General features: G+C 46.6%; 1 protein-coding gene across 1 annotated transcript; it reads right to left on the bottom strand.

The window, feature by feature from the left end:
* Positions 1 to 3735: 3735 nt before the first annotated feature.
* LOC114627958 (interleukin-3-like) lies at positions 3736 to 5451 on the bottom strand. The gene is made up of 5 exons (XM_028775897.1): positions 5314 to 5451; positions 5176 to 5217; positions 4178 to 4270; positions 4015 to 4056; positions 3736 to 3891 (listed from the first exon to the last, which is right to left on the bottom strand). The coding sequence occupies exons 1-5, from the start codon at positions 5449 to 5451 to the stop codon at positions 3736 to 3738; spliced, it is 471 nt and encodes a 156-aa protein (XP_028631730.1).
* Between the last annotated feature and the right edge of the window lie 8515 nt (positions 5452 to 13966).

Genomic DNA, 13966 nt, shown 5'->3' with positions numbered 1-13966 from the left:
TGAACCTGTACACAAGTGCCTCTGCCTACTGAGCCATCTCGCCAGTCCATCCACTGTCCATTTAAATCTGATTTATTGATTCTTTCAGTTCTAAAGATTTCTGGGTTTTTTTGTTTTTATTTTTTTGTTTGTTTATTTTGCATCTCAGTTTCCTTGGTAGATCTGTCTTTTCTCCATGTTTTGAATTTCTCCCCTGAATTAATGATCACTTTTACTTTACTGCTTTTTATTCCAGTCCTTAACTGATTTCTTTGCTGCTTTGGGCAGCAGGGGTAGGGGGACTATATGATTACTTATCCTTTATGAAGCTGGGCTCTGCAGTCAGGGGTGGGGGGACTATATGGTTATATTTATCCTTTATGAAGCTGGGCTCTGCAGTCTTCTGGCATTTCAGCTCTTTTTCATTTTCTTTAGGTTGAGAAGTTGTGAACCTGCGATTGTGCTGTAGTGGGTTGTGGTCTCGTAGCTTTTGTGACCTTTCTGTTGTGTCTTATGCATCTGTTGGGATAGATTTGTCCTTCCCTTTTTAAAGTTCCCTGCTTTCTCCTGCTCCTCTTACTTGCTTGTTTTATTTTATATGCGTCGTCTACACCTGCTGATATTAAGGTGGGAGACAACTGTGGTAACCCAAGAGATTTAACAGCTGTCCTGATGTTGACTTTGCAGAAGATATTTGTGCACTTTGGGGGTGTCTCTGATAAAATTTAGACACAACATTTTTGTGTCTGGGGAAAGTGTGGTTTATTGTTTCTGTTAGAGCTAAGGGTACCAATATGTAACTGGTGAAACAGAAGAGTGGAGGAAATGGAGAAAGGAAGAAGATAGTAAGTTCTTACGAAAAGAAAAGACACGACACAGGTGTAAGTTCCGCGAAGTAGAGAAATGACTGCAGAAATAAGTACTGTGGGCCTATTGTCTCCACATGTTGGGAGGGGGTTGCTAGTCTCAGTAGTTCAAACAAGTTAAGTCAGAGTGTCATTCAACAAGAGAAATATCTCTACCACTAAAGTCCACTCTGCCAGAATCCCCTGCTCTGGGACCTGCTGCTGCAGGCTACAGTCTTGCCTCTGGTGTTTTAAAGATTGGGTTTTGGGTGGCAGACTCTGGATGTATATGAGGCCCACACATAAGAGCTTACCTCTGTGTGCCATCAGGGCATCGTACCAGGTCCCACAGCATACTCTCACAGTCCAGTATGGCTCACCAGGCAGTGTCTCCTCGGGCAATACCTCCTGGTCTTCAGCCTCGGGTCTCTGGGTTGCACCAGCCAAAATCTGTTCACACCTTATCCAGCCTCTGGTTACATTTCCAGAGCCTAGACGCCCTCTTCCCAGCTCCTGAGGTGTCCACCTATACTTAATTTGCAGTTGGCCAGCAGGAGCAGAGTTGTGCCTGATACCAGTGGCTTGGCTCCATGGTGGAGAAACTCCCATCTCGGCTTATTTCTGTTTTCCTTAAAAATATTTCCTTTTATGTATGAATAGAGCTATTGTGTTTTTAAATCTAGTTTGCATCTATGCCTGCACAACCTGCTTCTAACCTACCAGCTTGCCCAGGAGTTCTGGAATTTCTTTTGAAACATTGAGCAGTTGGTCCCATGAGCCAGTATGGTGGTCTCAGCTCACCACTGACTCTGGGCCCATGTGGACTAGTTATTGGGGAAGCATGACTGGACAGAGCAGCAGGTGGCAGGACCACGGAGGGAGGCAGGGCTGAGGACAAGCTATGACTCAGCAGAGGGCATGAAGTAAAGCACAGATGCTGTCTCAGATAGAATGGAAATAGGACCAGGCACAAAAATTCATGAGTAAAGGCAAGTGGATAGAAGTGGATACCCAGGAGAATTAGGGAATCTAGTCTAGAATCCAAGTTAACTGAATGTATTAGACCCGTCTTTCCCGACAGCACCTAGGTGAACCCTAAGACTAGGGCATATCTTCCTCTAGTGGTCACTTCAAGAACTGCAGGAATGTCTCTCGCTTCTCTGCCAGCGGAGCATCCCAAGCACGCAGGGGAGTCAGGCTGAGGAAGAGGAGTGGGGGCAGGGAGAGGAGCGATTGATTTCTTTGAGAATGTAAAAGTCTATTTGGAAGAGATACATGGGAGAATGCACTTCTGAACCAGTGGCAGATAAACTACCCACTTCCTCCAACATCTTCAATAACTGGATTGTTTCTCACTCGGAACCTAAAGAGATAAAGATAGAAAAGAAAAAGGAAGGGAAACGAGCCCCAGGATCTGATGTCAGTACCCGAAGCTGCCTTTATGGTACTCTTGAGGAATCAGGGAGGATACTACTCCCTAGCGTGGTGACAAAAAAAGAAGGCTCATTTGGCCTCTTGTCCCGCCTGACTCCTGGGCTAGAGGATTCACCAGGCATCACCAGGCAAGGTTCAGGGAGCCAAGCAGGGAGGCACGCAGTACCAAAGAGTCAGATGGTAGACTGAATTCCATCTTGGTGCTGCCCCAGTTTCCACCATTCAGGCTGTTTTCTGCAACTAAGACACCATATGGTTGTCCTTCTTGTGGACCCCTCCCTATCCATCCCTTTCAGAGGAGAACCCTGTCATGGGTCATCTTGGACAATCCAGAGGTAGACAGTAGGAATCCTACAGTAGGACTGAGCTGAAGGTGGCTGAAGGTTTAGGTAGGGAGAAAGGTAGGAGAAGGCACAGCGCTTTTGTTTGCTGGAGCTCCCACGGAGTTGATAAACGTGAGGAAATGCAAGCAAAAGGTGAAGGCGTGTCCCATCTTATAGCCTTAGGATACAGGCAAGCCCCTAGGTACCTCCCCCAACGGTTTAGGGTTAAGGCTCAAAGATGAATTTTTAAAGCTCAATCCAGCTCAATAGGAATCCCAGGGTCAGTCTGGAGTCAGGCACGAGGTAAGGAGACTGAATCAACCAACAGAAACCAGAAGTCTAGGCAGGCATGGAGACTTCTGGAAGAAGTAGGATTTCTGGGTCTGAGTAACCTATGTCCTCAGAGAGTACTTTTAGATGGAAACTCAGAGAATGGGCTTCTACTATGAGAGGTTGGGGCACTGCTGCAGTTCTAAGCATGGCCACTAGGGGGCGCATTCTAGTGGATTTCTGTACTTATCAATACGTTCCCAGGAGCCTGAATGAAGTCATAGAGGGGGGCACTACTTAAAAGCTATTTGGCCTTACTTTGCCACACTGGACTTCCGGCTCATAAAACAGATCACACATTCAAGTTTGGAGTGAAGAATAGATTAAATAGTACAGGTTAAATGTCCAGACCAAGATCTGATACATGTTGCGTGCTGTGTAGCCACTTGTGATATCTGGACAAGTATCCTATAGGACTGTTACAAAGATGATGTCAAATTAAGAAACTGGACAAAACAAAACATGTTTATTCAAAATTATTTATTTTCACAAGGGTTTAAAAGCCTGTTTAAAACATGAGAGACAAATCAACATGCCCCCAGTCTCCCTTGGAATATTTTTTTCAATACAGGGAGAAACTCCTCCTCAGCTAAAACAGATATACTTCACATTGCAGAAGGTAATAAATATATAAATATATAAATACATAAATAAATAGCCTTAATGGAATAAAATAGGAACATAACTAGGTAAGGCCTAAGGAGAGTTGCAAATTTCAGAAAGTAGATAAATTGATAAGACATCTGATGGCATCAGGGAATGTGAACTCCTCCTGGGGATGGGCCATGAGTAACATTCAGACTCCAGTTGCTCTGCCTGCTTTTTTAACATTCCTCGGTCTCAAGGTGAGAAGTGATGGAGCCAGATGTGGGCTGAGGTGGTCCAGAGACTGGCACTGGTGGCAGATTTCTAAGTTGGCTCATAAAGTATCTCAGTTTCTTCTTATAGTCATCCTCATCACCATAGCCAATGGCTGACTTCTGAGAGGAACCGAAAAAGAGGGCATTAGATGCGAACAGGCTGCTGGGGGTCATAGCAAACTACAAGTCTGATCACAGGCAGGAGCACAACTTGCAAAACATGTGGTGGGAAGGACAGCTTACCTTAGAGACATTCACAGATGCAGGCAGACAACACTTAAGTTTCTGTGGAGAAACATCAAGGCACAGTCAGATCTTCTAAAAAAGGAGAAAGTCCTACTTTCCTCACCAGAAATGCTGGGAAAGGTAAAGGCAGGGATCCCCAAACCTCAGCAGCTTCACGCACCTCAAGATTGGACCGGATGCCGGGTTTGTCATGAAAATATGTCTCTGAGCTTTTTAGGAATTGGATCAGGTTTGTTCTCCGAATTTCCGGCTTCTAAGAGGGCAAAGAATCTTTATGTAAGACTCAGGGAGGTGAGAGCTGGAGAGGTGAGAGCTGGGGAGGTCAGAGCTGAGGAGGTATGCCTGCCGTTGGAGGTTTCTTTGAAGAGCCTTATTCCTGGTCCCTCCTTTATCCTGGGGCTAAAAGCTAGTGCACATCCTAGACAAGGGCCTGTTTCTCCCAAGCACCAGGTTTTAACCCCTGGTAACCTTTGGGTTGCGTGAGGGATCTAGGCAGATCAGTCTGTACTTGAGGAAAACACATCTCTCCAGACAAGCTCTAGAAAAGGCAGAAGGTTGGCCAAGAGAAATACTTATGCCCAAGATGCCAAAAAACCAAAAGGTTAATGCTTTAATTTAATTAATCATTTCTAAATACCTAGAAGAAAATCCTATGGACTCCAACATGTCCCTAGGGAGGGGAAATGCAGACACTAAACACACTTACAAACAACTTCCTGTTAAATCCAAACAAATAAAAACGAGACAAAACCATTGTATCTAACTAGAACCAGGAAAATAACTGCAAACGGTAATGTCTGGGGCTGGTGGAAGTAGAAAACACAAACTCAGTTTTGGAGGAAGAAGAAAAGCAAAAGTCACAATCACAGAAGGCAACTCATTTGCTGGTCCACGGTATCCCTACTGAAAGTGGGGCCAGAGGCCTGTGGCAGGATTCACCCACAGCTGTCTTTTGACTGGATATCCTAAAATGTAACTTTCATTCTTGCAGCTGGCTGTGGCATATACTGAGGCTTGGATAGTCATTTGACAATTTCCTTAATAACTCCACTGAGATAGATGCAAAGATGGAAGCAGGTCAGGGTAGAGTGACATGGCTAAAGTCACCCAGGCAGGTGATAGATGGAACCCAAGAATGCCCAAAAGCAGGGCTCTTACCTGCAGATTGGCTATGTCTTCACCATCAGTGAGTTCAAGTTTCTGTGGGGACATAGGGAGAAAGAATCATGAGTCTTATTGGCCTGAGGCACCTGTTGGAGCCAGCCTGCACCAGGCCAACCTCAGCCAGCTACTCACTGGGAGATTCTCCATAATCTCAATGGCAATAGAGCTGCAGTTCAACATTCTGGTTGGAGCGTGGAGTCCCTGGTGGAAGAGCATCAGGAGCAGGAGCAACATGGAGAGGATGCTGATGGTAGAGCTGGCAAGAACCATTGTCTTGTTCTGGTCCTCCAAGAGGTTCTGAAGAAGCCACAGGAGCCTTCACTTTATATGTATTCAACGAGAGGAGTGGGGCGGGGCCAGGCAGGGCAGGGGGGAAGGGCAGGCACCAGAAGCAGCTTTATCTGACATGGAACCTCCATAGCAAACCACAAACTTATTCATCACTTTCTAGTACTCAAGATTATCGACATGGGAAGAAAGACTGCTTATTCAAAGGCCATCTTCTTCCTTTGTCATAGAGATGGACGGAGTGGAAACGGGTGGTGGGAGGAAGTAGCCTGGCTCTGAGCCAGCTTGGGCTTTCTGTGCGGTGGAATCTCATCCTACAAACTTGTGCAAACTTGACCCTGACTGTACACCCTACCTGGTGGAGGTGGCCACCAGAGTCATTGGAGCAGACTTGAACTTGGTAGGCATTCAGGCACATGGTTAAACTTCCATGTGTGGGCTAGTTTTCTGGCCGGTGGTAGCCAGAGCTAAGTATGTCTCTAGGCAGCTTTCCCATTGATCCTTATTCCTTGGAGGTGGATATAGAGTTCAGCCTACTCTTTCATTGGTTTAATCTCAGTACAGTAAGGCAATGTGCTAAGGCCCACATCTAGAGAACCAAACCTTTGAGGGAGATATGGCTGCAAACACTAGGCTATCCTGATAACACAGGCTTGGGGACCTAAGGACAAAGGTGGGCCTTGAGAAGAGTATTACTGGGAGCTGTGGAGCTAGATGGAGTTTTGGTGAAAGATGGGTGTGATGAGGCTTGTTAACCATTTCTTCAAGATGACTAGGCTGGGGTGCAGGCAAGCAGAGGCATGGTAGAGACACCAGATCGGGTTGCGGTGTGATGTGATCAGCTCGAGGAGATGAAGCACGTATGCTGAGGCAGGGGAAACTGGGTGCTTCTGTCTTCAAAGCAGGAGCAAATATGGTGAAAGATAAGGGTGAGACAGCAAGGAGGGCAAAGAGTGATTGAAAAGATGGTGTCTACAGTCCTTTTACACTCCATCCAGCCAAGCAGACCTTGTACTAGGAGACGGGGCTCCTGGATCCAGATCAGAGCATACTCTAACACTTAAGGGGAATCTCACTAGGGAGCATGTAGGGGTTTGGAGACCAGTTTGGGTGCCCCGGAGGCATTACTCAACCAAATAACCTATGTTAAGCAATTGCTGTGTGCAGGCACCATAGATAGAACAGACCTCAGCCTCGAGGGAAAGGCAGACTAACGCTCTGCTCCTCTTCTAGTGGTCTTCAGGCCTGCAGGGTCAGCACTACACTCTTGACTTTCAGATTTTCATTTCGACAAGACCCTCAGTAACATAGGAGGTGATATGATTTAAATCTACCAGTGACTTGAACTCAGAAGAGGTCCCGAGGGCCCTAGAGACCAGGGTTTGTTTCTTGACCTCTCCAATGGTGCTCTGTACTTCTAGTATAAGCATCTCAGGGACTGGTGCATGTACTACGTGATCCCTCAGTGAAGGAAAGTTTTTATTTTTATGTAAGCAAGCTTTTGTTGAGGAAATTTGAAACAGTGAATTTTAAAGCTGTGGTGACCAAACCCTCTTACATGTAATGTTTGCCTCCTTAAAACTCCCAGTTCTGGGTTGTAGCAAGGAAACACCACCAGCAGCAATGGTGGAAGTGTGAGGCAATGGGGGGAGTAGAGTACAAGCAAGGGTTATGGTCTACATTTGTGAAAACACCATAACGAGGCCATCCCTTTTGTACTAGGACTATACACTAGTGATTTTAAAAAAAAATGGCAGGCTGGGAAGACAGCCAGGGGGTCAACACTCACATTAAAAGCCGGGCATAGCCATGTGTGCCTATAATCCTAGCACTGTAAGCCAGAGGCAGGAAGATTACAGGGCTCACTGGCTATGCACATAGTTGTACAACACATGTGCACATATATGTATGTACACATATATGCATACATTACACACAAACATATACCACACATGTACCCGTGTGTGTGTGTGTACCACATATACCACACATACAAAAGAAACTGTTTTTGGTTTTTTTTTTTTTTAAGATAAAAAGGACATGCTCAGAGGAGGCAGATGTGGTGCAGACAGCTCCCAGGGGAAAGCCTGGACACCTGCTGCTGTCCAAGAAACCAGGGGCAATGAAACACCCTATTCCTAAAGCCAATGTGCTTGTTAGAGGGCCCCCCAGCTATCCCTGCTGCACGTAGCTTGGTATCTGTCACCTCTATGATAGCATTTCATCAAGATGAGCCTGGGCTTCCCTGGGAGTCTCCTTTGAGGTCTTAATCTACAGGAACAGCTTTGGTGAAATCACAGAAACCACTTCCTCCCTTCCTCGTGGGCCTTGGTGGTGTCTAACCCCCTGGGAGATAGTGATTCCACCCCTGACATTTGCGTCAGCCCAGCCCAGGGAAGCCTCTTCCACAGGCGAGTTGATTACTATCTCCAAGTCCACAGCTTCACGTGTTTTCAGTTAAGGCCTGCCTAACAGAGACCTTGGCTAGGCTGAGGCCCCAAAAGCCACCAAGAGTTGTCGAGAGCCTGTAGCACAGAGGGCCTGGAGGTTCTATGTTATCCAGGCCTTATCTGAATAATCTTTTTTGGCCTTGCTAGATCCACTGTGCGACAGTGGCAGGATTCTCACCCTAGGAGTGAGACTAGAAAGTCACACCTGCTTCTTGTCATCATCCACCCCCATAGCCCAGTGGAATTTTCTGAGGTATCCACCACTGGCAGGGACTTGGGCCCCAGTCACTATGACAAGCTCCTCTGCCACTCTCTCCATGGCATCACATGACAGATATTGTCTGCCCATGACCTCAGTTGTACTTCCGCTAGGGGCCCTGACCACATAGCCTGGTTTTGTCTCTACAACAGGCATCCTGGGGCCCCAGGATGGCTCAGTGGGTATCATTAGGTATCTTGTGTCCACTTGAGAGTGAGGGGCCCAGGAAAAGGCCCATTGGATAGTCTGGATAGGAAGGCCTGGGCTGCTGCCCTGCCAGGCCCTGCAGGCCTTCCTCAAGACTTCACTCATCTCCCCTCAAATCTCCATTCCATGCTACAGGGACACAGGCTTCCCAGCTCCTAGTCTGATCCTCATACGTAACCACTGGCCCCATTCTGATAGCAAAGGCTGGTACAGACTTTCTATTTGGAACGATGCACTTGGGCAACTTGACTTATGGAGCCCAGCCGGGCGGTGGTGGCGCACGCCTTTAATCCCAGCACTTGGGAGGCAGAGGCAGGCAGATTTCTGAGTTCGAGGCCAGCCTGGTCTACAGAGTGAGTCCAGGACAGCCAGAGATATACAGAGAAACCCTGTCTCGAAAAACCAAAAAAAAGAAAAAAAGAAAAAAGTCCTCGACTTTCCACAGGAGTTCTACCTGCTCACTTTCTCCCTCTTTCCCTCTCTCCCTCCCTCTATCTCTCCCTCCCTCTCCCTCTCCCTCTCTCTCATAGTAATTATAAATTTCTTAAAAAGCTAAACAAACAAACAACTCACCTCAAAAAAGAAAGGAAGGAAGGAAGAAAGAAAATAGAGTCCAAAAACAAATGCTTCTCAAGCAGGAGAGGAGCTCAGAATTCCAATTCTGGGGCTCACTGCCTTCTTGCTGTACACTGGCATAGTGTCTCAAGTATGGAGCAGTCTAACAGAGCCTCGACTGTTGAGAAGACTGGCAGAAGGAACCACTAAGCCCTGCAGGATGATCTGGAGCAAGGCAGAAGAAATGCTCTCAAGAACAGATGGGGTTGGGCTGCAGGTGGTTTTAATATACTAGTAACCGGGAGTGGCCATCTTTCTATTGACCCTAATACCTGATGGGCTGTTCACTCTTTTGGCGGGAACTGTCATTCTCTTGTTACCTACCTGGGAGCAAGATGAAGATAAGGAACATACATTCTTAATGTGTTTGCCATATTTATCTTGGACAAACCCAAGGGCCAAAGAAAAGGGTAAAGATGCAGAGTCCTCAGCTGCATGTTCTTTAGTCTCAAAGGGTGAAAAATCTGAGGATTAAATGCTAACAATTCACTATTTCAGGCCCTCAGGAAATCCTCATCCAGGTGGGTGAGGCTTCAGGGAGATGGTGGCTCAGATGACGTTGCCAGAGAAATTTCTATCTGCCTCTCAAGCAGAGACAGAAGGAGCATCTTGAGGGCCTTAGTTCCTATCAAGATGGCAGAACCAAAACATGGCTGAGCCTGGTCAAAGACAGGCTCATGTGAGAATAAATCCCCTCCCCTGTGCCCACTGTCTCCGGCAGATAGCCAGCTCTTCCTTTCCTTGATGAGGTAAGAGGCATTTGCAAATGCCCTTTCATATTCTATCCATGGAGAGACTGTTTCACAGCAGACTTCTGATACTCAGGCTCTTTCAAACTTTCCATCTCCGTCCATGATGTTCCCTGAGCCACAGATACAGGAGCTGTGATGTAAAGGTATCCACTGGTGCTGGGCTCCCCACAGTCTCTTCATTGTGTCCAGTTGTGGTTCTTTGTGATGGTCTCCATTTGCTGTCAAGAGAAGTTTCTCTGATGAGGGGTGGTAGCTACACTTCCCTGTAGGTGTAAGGGTAAGATTAGACTGTAGTAAGGAATTATACTGGTCTGGCAAAGTGGTAGTAAGAGATCATTTTCTAAGATCCAAGATCTCACTAGCCCTGAAAAACCGGCTAGGTTTCTAGTGGTTACACAAAGAAGGCTGGCACTAGGGCATTATCAACTGATATGCTAATGTGAAAGGGAAAAATTTGGGGGGTCTCCCCCTAGACAAAAAAAAAAAACTGTAGACAACTAATGATTGCTAGGAGAGTTAGCCTCACCCAAGGCCTCTTTTTGGTTATTCAGTGCAGAGTAATCAGCCATGAAACTATATGTATGTAACAATAACAATCAAAGAAATGGGCTAGCAGCATAAGGGGGGACATAGGAGAGACTGGAAAGGGTAAAGGGAGGGGACACTGGCACAATTCTATTCGAATTAAGAAAATAAGAACAATAATAATTTTTACCCCTGGTAAGTTCCAGAAAATGATACAGACACCAATGGACTTGTCAGAAAGATTACAGATCAAGAAAAGATATTAAGTAATTCTTCTGAGGCTTCTCAAGCTCCACCATCACCTGTCTTCCCCAGACCACCGCCTGAGTAAGAAAATATGGAAAGACGTGAGCCAGGAGCCCTCAGATCCTCACGTGGTGTGCTTGGACTGGTTATGTTTGGACCAGCTATGTAACATGTATGCCTCAGATATGCCACTAGCTGGGTGGCAACGACCATTGCCCTGGAGTCAGCATGGCACCTGCCCTCTACACCTCATCTGGCTTTCTAGTATACACAGCTTATTCAAGGAAATTGGGTATCTCTCTGAAAACTCTGTATTATTTCCCAAATTCTTGCTAAAGTGCTGAACAACTCTCCCAGGCCTTTGTCCTCTGAGTTCCCATGGCCCAGAGCTGAATAGAACCTGGGCACTAGCCCTCCTCCTTGCTGTTCCAGGAGCAAAGTCATTGGGACGTAAGTGCCTGTGGTTAAACCCCTGGCTTCAGACTTCGGTCTCAAGTGTAGTATTAGGGTTTATAGTAGCTAGTTGATTGCCCATCTATTGTGTTCATACTTGTTTTAGTGGTAGAGCCTACTGGGGAGTCTCTGAACTCTTAGAGGAGGCAAGCAGCCCTTACTAGCAAAAGTATTCCTTCACACACTTTGTAAGGAGTTAATTTTGTCTTCTGTGTAGCCTTTCCAGAAGTCATCTCCCTTTGACTCAGCCCAGGTCATACTTTCTGCCCCATAGTTAGTTTCTTTGATTCTGAGCTGTGATTCCTCCTGGAATCCTCTCTTCAGATATCTCTGTCTTGTTCCCTCGATGGCCTCACCTAGGTCCTGTCCCTGGATCCCACAGCACCATCAGCACCACCCTGCCTTATGCCTCTCCTTGTTTCTACATCAGCCTCCTAGTGCCCCTCTGCTCTACCTCTTATGACCCCTTCACTCACCGTGTATTGTGGCCCAAGGTTGGACACCCAAATTCCTATCATAACTCCCCCTCAGCCATCCTGGCGACCTCTCTAAATACTTGTGTTCTGCTGCTTCCCTTCCAATGACTTACAGCTGGTCCATCAGGACTGGGCCAGGCCCCAAGTAAAGCTTCTTCGTCTTTCTTCTTATGGACAGACACCCCATGGCATGGCACTCACAGGGATGCCGTGGTCTGCGGAACAGTTGGTTCCTTTTCTTGTATAATCTTATCCTCCAAACTCTCTTAGCTTTAATGAAGAGTTTCATTATGTCTCCAACTCTGAGAGCTAGAGCCTAGAGCCCCGCCTCCAATTCCCAGGAGCCTGCATCACAGAGTATGAACCATGTTCCCACTCTTTTTCATGTTCTGAAACCCTCCCATGAGACTCCATATAAAACAACTCTAATGGACAGACTCTGTGCGACTTCAATGATGTCGTATTTCAAGGTTACTATCATCCAGCAGCTGCCTGTTAGTGCTAACCTATCCCATCAAGGTTAGAAAAAAACATTAACAGGAGGCTGAGTGGGACCTGATCTATTGCTCTGGGAGACACAAGGGTCAGCCATCCTAGCCAGTATCTAGTGTCATACACACAGAGGGAGGACCGTGGATAGCAGGCAGTGGTGTCTTTTTTTCAGCCAATGGAGAGGAATTTTAATACCTCATCGAAAAACTGATAAATATTTAAGGAGAGGAGTATGCCAGCTGCCCTGATTTAACCATAACACATTGTGTCTGTAGAAATATCACACTTATACCCCATACGTGTGTATATATAATTATAAGATGCCAATTCAATAGGAGACCATCAAGATGAAAGATCCTAGATTGTCCTCATCTTCTCCGAGAAAGCCCTTCTTTCAGACCTGCTCACCTGTCAGGACTCAGCTCAAGATGTTCCCAGAACCCCCCACACCCAAGGTGAGTGAAATATTTCCTAATGATATTCTGCTATACTCATAGATTGATGTCTTGCCTAATTGTCATCAGAGAGGCTTCACCTAGCAACTGATAAAAACAGTTGAAGGATTCACAACTAAGCATCAGGTAGACCGTGGAAAATCCTGTGAAAAAGAGGAAGGAAGGACCGTAGGAACCAGAGGGGTCAAGGACACCTTGAGAAAACCCACACATGACTAACCAGGGCCTATGGGGCTCACAGAGACTGAATTGCCAACCAGGAAGCCTGGCTGGGCCTGACCAAGGCTCTCCACACATGTTACAGTTGTGTAGCTGGGTCTTCTTGTGGGACTCCTAACGGTGGGAGCAGGAGCTGTCTCTGACTCTGTTGCCTGCTTTTGGGTCCCTTTCCCCCTACTGGGTTGCCTCATCCAGCCTAAATACAGGAAGTCTTTCTATAACTTGATATGCCATGGCTGGTTGATATCTATCAGAGGCCTGCCCTTTTCTGAGGAGAAATGGAAAAGGATTGGTTGGGGGTGGGGGAAGAGGGAAGGGAAATTGTAGTCTGGATGTAAAATTAATTGATTAATCAATCAATTTTTTTTTTTTTGGTTTTTCGAGACAGGGTTTCTCTGTATATTTCTGGCTGTCTTGGAACTCACTCTGTAGACCAGGCTGGCCTCAAACTCAGAAATCCGCCTGCCTCTGCCTCCCAAGTGCTGGGATTAAAGGCATGTGCCACCACTGCCCGGCTAATCAATCAATTAATAATTTTAAAAAAGAAGTTTTCAGAAATCTCCACCTTTGTAAGGGACGAATCTATATCCCAAGCTTAGCAGAGGCCTGCTAATCTGGCTCAGGCTTTTTGGAAGTCAGGCGTAACATTCACTCACAACTCTTGGGTTCCGGTGCACATGGTGGATAGCTGTGAATTGCAGCAGCTGGGGATGTGTATTGAGCATCCCAGAGTATGAATACTTCAGTGCCAGGGCTGGGCACCCTATAGTCAGCCTGAAGGTGCCTGAGGAGGCCATAAGAGGGTGTCGGGTCCCCTGATGCTGCAGTTACAGATAGTTGTGAGTGCCCAACATGGGTGCTGGGAACTGAGCCCTGGTTGCTCCTAGGAGCTGAGCCATCTGTTTGGGTTAGGTTTTTTTTTTTTTTTTCAACTTGTCACAAACTAGAGCCACCTGGGAGAAAGGAACCTGATGGAGTTGCCGCCATCAGATTGGCCTGTAGGCATGACTGTGGGGCATTTTCTTGATTAAAGATTGAAGTAGGAAGGCAGTCTACTGTGGGCCGTGCCACACCTGGGCAGGTGGTTCTGGACTACATGAAGAGCAAACAGAGAAAGCTGTGGGGAGCAAGCCAGTAAGCAGCACTCCTCCACAGTCTCTGCTTCGTGCCCTACTTCCAGGTTCCTGCCTCAAGCTCCTGGTCTGACTTCCATCCATCATGGTCTGTAATCTCTAAGCCAAATAAACCCTTTCTTTCCCTAGCTGCTTTTGGTCAGTGTTTTATCACAGGCTCAGACAATCAAACTAGGCCACCATCTCTCCACATTGACTGACTTCTTGAGCTTCCA

This window comes from Grammomys surdaster, unplaced genomic scaffold (assembly GCF_004785775.1).
Source record: "Grammomys surdaster isolate TR1022 unplaced genomic scaffold, NIH_TR_1.0 262, whole genome shotgun sequence".
NCBI lineage: Eukaryota > Metazoa > Chordata > Mammalia > Rodentia > Muridae > Grammomys > Grammomys surdaster.
The sequence above is the reverse complement of the archived record's forward strand: the minus strand, read 5'-3'. Positions and strand labels throughout refer to the sequence as shown.

What these genes read in the sequence shown, in the direction of transcription:
- LOC114627958 (XM_028775897.1), bottom strand. Translation starts at nt 5,451, where the DNA reads ATGGTTCTTGCCAGCTCTACCATCAGCATCCTCTCCATGTTGCTCCTG. An exon ending in AGATTATGGAGAATCTCCCA is followed by an intron (nt 5,218 to 5,313) that starts GTGAGTAGCTGG and finishes ATGTCCCCACAG; the next exon opens with AAACTTGAACTCACTGATGG. An exon ending in AAGACATAGCCAATCTGCAG is followed by an intron (nt 4,271 to 5,175) that starts GTAAGAGCCCTG and finishes TTGCCCTCTTAG; the next exon opens with AAGCCGGAAATTCGGAGAAC.